This window comes from Nesoenas mayeri, assembly GCF_963082525.1.
Source record: "Nesoenas mayeri genome assembly, chromosome: 4".
Classification (NCBI taxonomy): Eukaryota; Metazoa; Chordata; class Aves; order Columbiformes; family Columbidae; genus Nesoenas; species Nesoenas mayeri.
Genome location: NC_137540.1, coordinates 66,037,318 through 66,048,303, shown reverse-complemented (window position 1 = coordinate 66,048,303; position 10,986 = coordinate 66,037,318). Strand labels below are relative to the sequence as shown.

Here is a 10,986-nt window from a genome sequence, read left to right as displayed (position 1 = left end):
CCTTGCACGGTGCTGTGCTCAAGTGTTGGATAAAACAAATGCATCTAGACCAAGGGTTGTTTGAATATCCAGACATGTTCTCAGAAATGGAAAAAACCATTCCAGGTTCACTTGGGTAAACAACCGTATCAGAAAAGGTTTTAGGAGAAGGGAAGGGCTGGTGAGGGAGTAAGCAGCAAGGAATGTTCTTTTTAGACACTTGAAGAGGCCCAGCAGCAGTCACCCAGTTAGGCCTCGAAAAGATGGTAAAAACAAATGTGAATAAGTAGAGAAAAATTTAAGTAGAGGCATTTTTGAATGAGGATAGCACAAAGATTAATCCTAGGTGTGGCCCTGGAATGAAATGGATGTTTCTTCTCATCTTTTAACAAGGATAATGTCATCAGATACAGAAAGTATGGAAATGTGAATTATTCTATCCAAGATGAAACTTAAACTAAAAGCAGAGTCCACTTAAACAAAGAGACCAGAGAACCTCAGAATTATGAGAGAACTAAAGCGTGAAAATGAGGTTCAAAACCATGGGCTTCTAATATACCTAATGAATAAGTATTACATGATTAGGCTGTAACAAATGCAGTTATATGTATGATCTGAGCTACTGCAGCTATTAAGACAATGCAAGACTCAGAGTTAATATGAAAGGAAAAATAAAAAAGTAGAAATGTACTTATAAAGTTTGTTGGTAAAACAAAAAGTGTTGGGCATGCAGAGAAGGAATGCCATTTTGTCAAAGAACTGGAAAGCCTTGAGATCTGGAATAGTAGAAATAGGATGAAATACGAAGTGCATCATCAGGAATCCAGGGTTTGGAGCTTGTCTTTGGAAGTTATAAGAAAGACAAATCACTGTAGAAAAGGAATACCTTTTTTTTTTTTTTCTTTTTTCCCCACAGCAAATAGAAGAAATAAGATGAGGGAAAGAAAGACTTTCTCTAAAGTTTTTTGAACTTATCAATTTGTCTCAAAACTTTTTCAAACTATAATTTTGTTCTGCAGTTAGAAATTGTTTGTTAAAGGGAGGCGAATTAGAGTGGCACTGCTAGAAAAGCAGATGGCCACCGCTCCTGCACTTATTATACTTTTGTCTAGTGTTAATTTGATGATGTGGTGTGTGAAAACTGTCTTTTCTGCATCAGTTTTGAGGTAACTGCTACAAATGCCGGTAAGGCTCACCAGTGGGCCAGTCAATTGGTTTTATTGATGAATACAGTCTCTTTCCTGCAGGAATGACCATAATTTTTTAAGAAATGCTAGAAAATAACTATGAGTGTAAATAAATGAGAATTTACTTTGTACTTTATCTAAGGGAACTTTTTAGAAAAAATAATATTTTTTTTGTCTTTCAGCCATGGAAGAGTTAATAGTTGAGCTGCGTTTGTTTCTTGAACTTCTGGACCATGAATATCTAACTTCTACTGTCAGGGAGAAGAAGGCAGTAATAACTAACATCCTCCTGAGAATACAGTCATCAAAAGGTCAGTGTCATGGGTGGGTTTCCTTGCTTGCAGAATGCACAGAATAAGTCTGTGCTCAGTGAAATAGCTTTCAGGGCTAAAGACAAGCCCTAAATTGAAGGAACATGGAAAGACAGGGTGAAGCTGAAGTGTATATTTCCTAAATGCTTTCCTTCATGTTCGGCAATAAAATATAGCAAATGGCATACTGGAAGTATCTTGGGTGCACAGGGGTGAACCCAGCCACAAAATTACGTGCTGGATAGAATGTTTTTGCTTCTGCTGATAGAGTGGTTACTTCATTTTATTAGTGGCAGCAATGCTATTTATGAGTTTTGATGGGAAAATAATACTGCATCTGGGAGTGCTGGGCACAGCAGCATTTTATAGATGTGGGGGTACTGCATGCTGTGTCTCTGTCAAATGACCCAAATCCATCAAAACTTTTGATATTGAGGGGATGTGTGACTGATACAGGAGTGTCAAGCCAGAGCTAGGAAACGGCTGTCAGCATACTTTGTTTGCATTTTGCAATTAGAATTATATTCACTTTCCCCTTTTCTTCCTATCTAAAGCCATTCTGATTGCACAGTTGCTTTTGTCTCCATCAAGATTATGGAACTGAATGCAGTATAAGTGGTTCACTTTGTACAGCAACCTTTCCACAGGGCTTATATGAAGAATAACCCTAATTTTTTTTTGAAGAGTACTCCTGTATTTCCTTGCAGCACCTTTCTGTATAAAGAGGCATCTGGGCTGTAAGACCTCTGTCTCTCCTACATTTAGCAGAAATATCATCAGTGTAAACCCCCAGTGTTTAGATTTTAAAAAAATACCAGAGTGCGTTGAAGAAAAGTGCCACATTGTGAGCAGCTCCAGTTCTCATGATTTGTTTGTTCTCCAGTGCTAAAAAAATATGGTCTTGTTTGATGCAGTGTTTCCCCTCTTCAGTAAAGAAATAATTTTTGTCCCAGAATGCAAATCCAGGGAGATGAAATTGAAAATGATGATTGTCCTTATTTCGATTTTGACATTCTTAAAGACCTATTGCTGGTTTTACTTTATTAAAGAGAGAAGGAGGCAATTTCACATGTTGTGGAAGGGGGATTCGTGCTCCAAAAGCTGATCAAAATATACCAGACTCCTCAAAACCAAAATCTATAGGTGAGAACCTCCAATAGATATGTTTAGAAACAGCTGCATTTTACAGGAGTTTAAAATAATCTCAACAATACTGATCTGACACTGTGTTCTTCTAACCTTTTAAACAAGATTTAATATGAAAAACATTTGACTTCCTCAAGAAGTCAGACAACATTCTGTTGCCAGCTTTTCAAACACAGGGATGGATTGTCATATCCTTTTCTTCTGGATTGTGGGTGGTGTTTCAGGACACAAAAACTACTGCTCTACTAGTAAATTAAACAGTACTGGGTATGTTTCTGGTTCCTGGAACTCAATTATTTATGCTGTTAAATTACACAGTAGTCTTTGGCATGGGTTTGGCCTGAGCTGACTCGTCTCCTCTATCAGTTCCTAGGCATGATTTGAGAATGAGCACAGGCAAAGATCTGTTCCAAACAGACAGTTGAAAATAATCACCCTCCACCTAGGTTTTGAAGGGTGACAGACTAACTGTATGGATATAAATTTCTCCATAACCACAGCACCTTCCCAGGCATGTTTAATTTATGACTATAGATGTGGCCAAGAATAAAAAGACCCAAGGACCATAGCTTTCTGCTTTTCAGCATCTACTGTTCAGGTTTTAAAGCCTATTACAGGTTCTATAACAAGATCCATTACATCCTATTAGAGGATCCATCCATTAACAAGATCCATACGAAAGCCATATGTTAAGTGGTAGGGCCTGGCTCAGTGCAGTTGTTACTGGAACATTTTATCCACTTCTAGTGCCTATATTCAAGAACGCGTTTCAAAAAGAAGTTGTAAAAGTGATTAAAGGATCCAAAGATATGCCTTCACATTATCCAAAATGAGGTATCACAATTAATCTCCATGTAAAAAAGGAATGCCTGCAAATGAGCTTAGATTTACACAACAAAAAACCAGTGTGCAATGGCTAAATGTTTGTTTCAAAGTGGAAATAAAGCACATGTTTTGAGCACTGAAGATGTGAACTAGTGGAAGAACTTAGTAAGGTCTGCATGCCATTGCTGGCATTTTATCAAGATGGAATATTTTGCTAAAAGATGTACTCTAGTTCAAAGAATTAATTCAAGGAAATCCCATAGTTCAGTTAAGCAAGAGGTCACAGCACTATGCTTGATATGTCTATAAACTCTGGTTTATGGAACTGTAGTTTTAATAGAGTGTAAGCCAGCATGTTCTCTAAAAAAAGCATCCTGTTTCTCTCCCCAGGCTACTCATTCTTGCTCATCATGTATTGCATCTTTCTTTCTGCTAGCACAAGCATTATTTGCATTTTTTTTTTGCTGGTTTAGTCCTAACCAGTGTCAGTTCCCTGGTCTGGTTCAACCTGAGGCCACACAGATGCTTACGCTGGCACAGAGGAGAGGTTGGTGCAGGGACAGGAACAGGGCAGGGAAGGAGAGGAGAGGAGCTGCCTCCTTGGGAGCTCTGCCATCCTGTGCTGGCTTCAAGTGTGTGTGAAAATACCCAAGGAGTCGTGTACTTTACTGGAGTTGACCCTGCTGCTTTTTTTATCAGTTATAACATTCAGTACTCCCATCCCTTTGAAACTATTTATCCCTTCATTGAAGTTAAAAGCAATAAAAGATGCATAACCCCACAGTACTCTGTAACTAAGCTGAACTGTCATTTGGAGTCTGTTTTGCAAGATGTTGTTTTACTCCACCCACATAACTCCACCAGAGCTCTTGGGTCGCTGGCACAGTTTAAGAGGCCTGAGGACTGTGCTGAGTTCAGACTCTTTGAGTGCATTTGCAAAAATCAACTGTGTGAATCCAACAGGATATTTCAATTGCCTGAGCAAACCATTTAAGATCAACGGGGAACAGTAATGAAGGATCTGTGCAACTGGGAACTGGCTGAGTTCTTTATAACATCTGGAAGTGGACAATTATGTTTTTCTTTGTAAAGGTGTGGAAATTATTGTAATGGGCTGGTTGGCTTTTAGTAAAACACTTTAAACTCAGTAAGTTCTTACTTGGGGAATTCTTCAGAAACCTTTTGCCTTGTTTTGTTCCATCTCCCAAATGCACAATGTTTTCTTCGTTTAATATCTACAACCAAGAGAACTGGGCCAGGCAGATGTGTTCTTCAGGTCATAGTTACTCGGCCCTGATCTGCCCCACATCCAAACCAGTGGTTACTGTGAATAGCTGGCAAAACTATAAACTTTATTTTTCTTCCTGAGCCTTGGCATGCCCGATCAATTGTAGGGCTGAACAAAACACTTGGCATTTCCTTCTGAAACTCATACTTTTTTCTAGAAAACAAAGACACAAACAGTTTATTTTGGAATAAGAACTCTTGGTGGACTTAGTCATTTAATATGACTGTCAATATTGCCTGTTTTCCTTAAAAGGACTCGATGCTGTAAACCTATAATACTGACTTTGCTATACAATTTTGTAGAAGAAGATAAATGTTAGAGCAGGTTCTAGCTTAAGGACAGTTTAAGACTGGGGAAAAACTAGTTTTACAGAGTCAATAGGATTCACGTGGAATAGTGGGTGTTTTTTCTTCTGTTTTGTTGTTGGGGTTTTTTTTGGTTTGTTTTGGTTTGATTTGGTTTGGTTTTTTTCCAGTAAAAAACCCTTCATATTTGACTTCTGGTTGTTATGGGAAACTTTGGTATGAATAGCAGTCATAATCAGGAATCATCCTACACAAGGAGGAACAAGTGCAAGTTACACTGAAAAAAAAGAAAATTGGAATGTTTCCCATGACTAATCCCCTCTTGATTTGTAGGAAGAAAAAAGAATCTGTGGCCCTTAGAGCCAGTTTATTTTATCAGTGTTGTTTTTCCATCCATGAATTCACAGCCAGTGGGACTGGGTTATTATGACAAGAAACATTTCATCATTGATTACATTTTTAAGAATTATATGATCCTCACCAAAAGACATGCATTTGACTATGTAAATATATATTTTAAAAACTAAACTAAACATGAGGAGCTAAATTCGGTTTAGGGGTAAGCAGGGTACAGTCCATTGACTGAATTTTTGCCAGAACATCAAGGAGATGCACCCTAATCTCCCTTTTGATATTTAGAAAAATAAACAATATCATGTTCTTATGAAGCGAGTTCAACTGGGATTTAAACTGTTGTGTCAAAAACTCAGAATGAGTGGGTTCACTCCTGTTTTCCTTTGGTATGAAGAAGCAATACAAAGGACTGTGAAAGCAGCTTTTGCATTTGGCTCCTTTTCCTTTTTCAAATTTGCCTGGAAAACTGTGGGATTATTTAAAAAAAAATGAGAGGGAGAAGGAAATGGTGGGAAAGCATGCTTAGTGTGTGGTTCTGCTAATGGTGAGTTGGTTAGGGCAATGTGCCCTCAGCAGCAAAGTGCTCCAGGTTGCAGTGTTGTAGCATCGTGCATCTCCCAGGACTTGTGCAGACTCGCACCACAGCTTGGTGATCAGAGGCAGTGGGGACAGCAGTGATCCCAGGGACCACGGGCACTGTGGGCTTGGCCAAAATAGCTGTCATTATCGCTAAGGGAGGGAGGCAGGGCCTCTTCTTCTCCCCTCTTCCCAGCTCTTCTGGCATGAAAGGTGGTTTTGAACTCCTTTCTGCAGGATGGTCGTGCCCATCCAAAACGTTCCATGGGAACAAGTGTTGCTCATCTCCACTGGTAGAAGGCAGCCAGCCACATACTGGTCATGGAATGACCATGTTTTGTTCACTGTATGGTGCCATTGAGATGTTCACAAGTGTAGTGTCTTCCCCCCATAAATGGTTTTATCTGTATGGCAGATGCCCGGCAGCATATTTGAATTGTAGCTGCTTAAGCCTTCAAGTTCCAGATGGATAGGCAGTTCAGAATGATTTCCTGTAAATTTTTTCTGTCTGGTATTTGTTGATCCAAATAGCATATATGTCTTTATCATATAGAGTAAGTATGTGTTTGTTCTGCTTGATTAAATTCCTGAATTCCCAGCATTCTTCCAGTCCTGCCTCAGTAACCGCACTTGGGAGGCAGGCTGTGAGCACCACTTTGTGCCAGATTTCAGTGTGTGACAGTCAGACATGGTATCCACGTGTGGAAAAAATGTCACATTTGCGTCCACCAAAGTGTTAAGTGATGTCTGTTGCTCTTCAACAGGTTTTGAAATAAAAGAACATGTACAGAAGCAAGAAGTTGCCAACAGTTTGCCAGCACCTCCTCAAATGCCTCTGCCAGAAATACCTCAGCAGTGGCTGGTGAGTGTTAATTTAAATATATAAATATATAGAAGATAGAGTATGTTTGTGAGAAGCATAAACAGAAATGGTTACAAGGGGCAGGAGCCTGCAGGTCCAAGAAAATTATTATTCCTCTCACCTCTGGTCAGGTTGAGGGAACTGGGTTTAATTTGCAGAAGACAAGGCAAAAAATTCCTTATGAAATAAGCCCGGGATCAGGTCACCTGTAAAGGCTGTGGAATTGCAATCTCTGATAATTTCCAAAATTCAAATGCTAAAAGTCTGCACAACTTAATCTTAACTTCAAAGGTTGACCTGCCATGTATTGGAGGTTAGCCTGGTCAAGCCCACAGGTCCCAGCCAATTTCTTATGATTTTGAGGATCAGCTTCTCCTGGAGCAAGCCTTATGAGAAGGCTTCCCCTTGGTAGCTGAAAAAAGAAGGTGCAGTGTTTTAAAATGAAGGAAGAATACTTCCTTTTCTTAAAAAAAGCCTTTAGTGCCCTTTTGTGTGGAGTCTCTGAGTAGGAAATTCCCTGTAGAACAAGTAGAAGTGTGTGTTCTCAGAGATGTTTATAGCAAAGATACTAACTGAGATCTGTAATTCAGTTCCTCCAGTTGGCAGCAGCTGTCTTGTTACAGAATAAGCTATAAACAAATTTTAATGCTCCTCTGTTTTTTACAGTAGGTTTGAAGAAAACATTTTCGGTATTTTTTTTTTTTTAGAGAAGAGTAGGCCAATCCTTGTTTAACCTGTTGAAAGGTGAACGCTGCCTTTTCCCTAATACTGATAAGTTTTCCATCTTTCTATTCATTTGTGGAAAATTTTGTACATAGTGATGAGGGCAATCTGTGAGGACACGTTCATTGGCTGAAGCAGGAAGTACAGATGGATGTTACAGGGGCAGAGCAACTGGATAACTAATGTTCTGCTTCATTTTACTGTGTTACTCTGTTATGGCATTTAGGCGAAGTTCTAAGATATTTATAAGGCAGTAGCACCTTATGAATGTAATAACTAATTTGTCAGATCAAACTGTTGACTAGCCTTTCATCATAAACTTTATTTGATGGTGAAGAATGTTACATACTACAGAACAAAGTAAAAACACCCAGCAAACCTCTGTTATATAGAACACCTTAAACATAGTTTCTCCCTGAGTGCTACCAGCTTTTGATTAGTGACCTGAACAAGATTTTTTTAATTTTTATTTTAATTCATAAAATCATAGATTCATGGAATGGGTTGGGTTGGGGTCTAGTTTCAACTCCACTGCTATGGGCAGGGACACCTTCTGCTAGTCCAGGTGCTCAAAGCACCATTCAACCTGCCCTTGAACACTTCCAGGGATGAGGCATCCACAGCTTCTGTGGGCAGCCTGTTCCAGTGCCTCACCACCCTCATGGGGAAGAATTTCTTCCATATATCTAATCTAAATCTACCCTCTTTCAGTTTAAAGCCATTAGCCCTTGTTCTATCACTGCATGCCCTTGTAAAAAGTCCTTCTCCAGCTTTCTTGTAGGTCCCCTTTAGATGCTGAAAGGCTGCAGCAAGGTTTCCCCAGAGCCTTCTCTTTTCCTGGCTGAACAACCCCCACTCAACTAAAAGTGATGCTGTAAAATAATTATGCATAGATTTGAATGACTGCAAAATCCATCCTATTAATATGCAGTGAAATCTAGAGAATCCATTTAATGGTTAACAGTGCTTGAAAATGATTATTTTTCTTTAATTCAAGATGCATATAGCATAAATTATAAGGGAAGGGGTTGATGAGAGGCAGGAAATTTATGCAAAATGCACATGCCTTTGAAATGTAGACTTCAGGTGTTAGCTTCGTAAACTCAAGCCAACTGAGATCCTCATTCTCTCTTATTTATGGAGGTTGAGTTTAATAAATTTGCTTTGAAGACTGAAGTTGTTTTTCTAAAGACAACTGACCTACTTTTCTTCTTTTCCTTTCTCATACACTAATGTGTAAATTCCCTTAAAGTTGGTACAGCTGCAGCAAGTGAAACAGTGTGAAGTATGAATTAGATCCAGGAGGTCAAAACTGGTTTTTGCAGTAGTTCAGTTTGGACTTTGGAGTAACAAAAATATTTGTCTGAGATACAGTGGGAATTACTGTGGAAGTTGACACAGAGCTGGCTGGTCTGGAGTGCGGTCTTCCTAGACTGAGCCTAGCAAAGTGGAGGCTGAACATGGCCTTCCCCTCTGACCTGCCTGTAATGCTGTGGACGCTTTCACCTCGGTGAAGTCACCAGGTTGAGTTGTTTTTTCCATAGTGGTGGAAGCCGATTTTTGCCAATTTTTCTGCAATTTTGTTCCTGCTGTCAGGCAAGGGTGGTTTTCACCTCCCTTCCTGGTGTCGGTGCCACTTTGAGATCAGCCAGGAAATGTCCCAGGCCTCTCGTCCTGCATTATCCAAATACTGATTGTGAGTTTTGCTATTTTAAGATGGTAGCACATCATAATTTGCGAAAAAGATGACAGACTACTGTCGTCCTGCAAAAGACCAGGTGGAGTCAGAAGGGAAGGACAAAATCATCAGCTTTTTGACCTTTGGACACTGTGAAAATCTCAGGCCGCAGTCTAACTGTTTGAAACTCTCCAGAAGTCATGTTAACTAATGGAAATGACCGTCGGCTGTTTTCTGGAAACCCTTCTGTATTAGATGCCTCTTTGTTAGCCTCTCATTATTATTAGATGTGATGGAGACTGTTGTGTTATCTTTCTTTTTACACCAGGCTGGACATTAGTGAGAGTGTCTGAGATCTAATTTTCCCTTCCATTAATGTTCCTGCATGGTGATTTTCAACTACCATAAATCAAGGGACTTCTAAAAATTTGTAGCTGATGATGCCAGTCTCTGTAGAAACTGTACATAATTACATTGGTCAGTAAAACAAATACTGTGCTACATTTCCTAGCTGCTTTTCAGAGACTGTGCTTTCATAGTTGAGTGGAAGTAGTCCCCTGGGCCCATCCAGAGCCCAGGAAATTCTGTTCCAGGTTGCCCTTCTTCACATGGCTAGTCAGAAATCATGTTATATGTCTCCTCTTTTTCTCAGATATTCAGGACAGAAACTTTTTCCACTTGATGAATAACATCTAGTGGTGGTCTCAGCATCCAGTGGAAAGACAATGTGCTGCTGGAACACAGCAATTTACTGGAAGTGGGAATCAGTAACTTTAAATAAACTATGCACTATTTTAAAATCGATGTTTTTAGCACATCAGTTACTGAGCATGATGGAAATTAAAGTTTCATTTACACCACTGTTTCTTTTTGTGGCACTCAAGGGATTCTGCGTTCAAAAATGTTTAGTCTGAATTGATGTTTAAGCTTTTACCTATGTAAAGATGTGTGGGTGGGAAGGAATTCAATACTCCTTAAAGTAGTGCCAGGAGCCAGAATTATGTGTGGGCAGGTGCGGTGCAAGGTTTCCTTTGTAAATCTGTAAATAGACCTGCGTATTTATTCAGGCCAAATCCTGTATCAGTTTTGTTATTCATCAGCCCATGAGCAAAGAGTATAAAATTCATTTTATTTAGAGACATGCTGTTAACAGTTTAAATGAAGTCTCCAGTTATTAAAACAAATTAAAGCCCAGAGAGTTTTCCTGGACTCGATGGGCTTTGGATCAGGTCTTAAAATCAAGGGACAAAATTGGACCTTGCATATACTTGGGTGAAGTGAATACCTAATCACACAATCTCCTAGTAATTTTCTTTTTCTATATGCATTACTTTGCCTGCCCCTGGTCTAGCAGACTTTCTGTCAAGCTTAGAAAGCACAAATCCTTGCTCTGCCCTGTGCACACAGCTTCTTTAGATGGACAGTGAAGTAAAAGCTACAGACGAAGGATATGAGCTTAAGGGCAACTCGAAGTTCTGCTGCAGAACTGAAATGCCACTTACTTGGATGCATTAATATATGCTTGCTGGGATGCATACAATGCCAGCAGCTATGGGAGCTTTGCCTGGGTCAGCAGCAGACGAGCAAATCACTGTGTTTGAAATAGTGTTATTGGTTTTCCCCTCTTGAATGAGCTTACTGCAAGGATTCCTGTATTTCAGACTTCTTTCTCTATCTCTACATTAGCAGCTACTTTTAATAGAATCATAGCATAGTTTGTGTTGGAAGGGACTTTCAAAGGTCATCTAGTCC

The 10,986-nt window shown here is 39.5% G+C and overlaps 1 protein-coding gene across 2 annotated transcripts in view; it reads left to right on the top strand.

Moving 5' to 3' along the window:
- Positions 1-1,350: 1,350 nt before the first annotated feature.
- The window catches only part of AFAP1 (actin filament associated protein 1), a gene marked incomplete at both ends in the record, with an annotated part of 63,848 nt that continues 54,212 nt past the window's right edge, over positions 1,351-10,986 (top strand). For both annotated transcript variants that reach the window (XM_080344450.1, XM_080344449.1), the window contains 2 exons: positions 1,351-1,477; positions 6,736-6,833. In XM_080344450.1, the coding sequence (XP_080200576.1) occupies positions 1,351-1,477; positions 6,736-6,833 (225 nt within the window). The remainder of the gene's footprint in view (positions 1,478-6,735; positions 6,834-10,986) is intronic.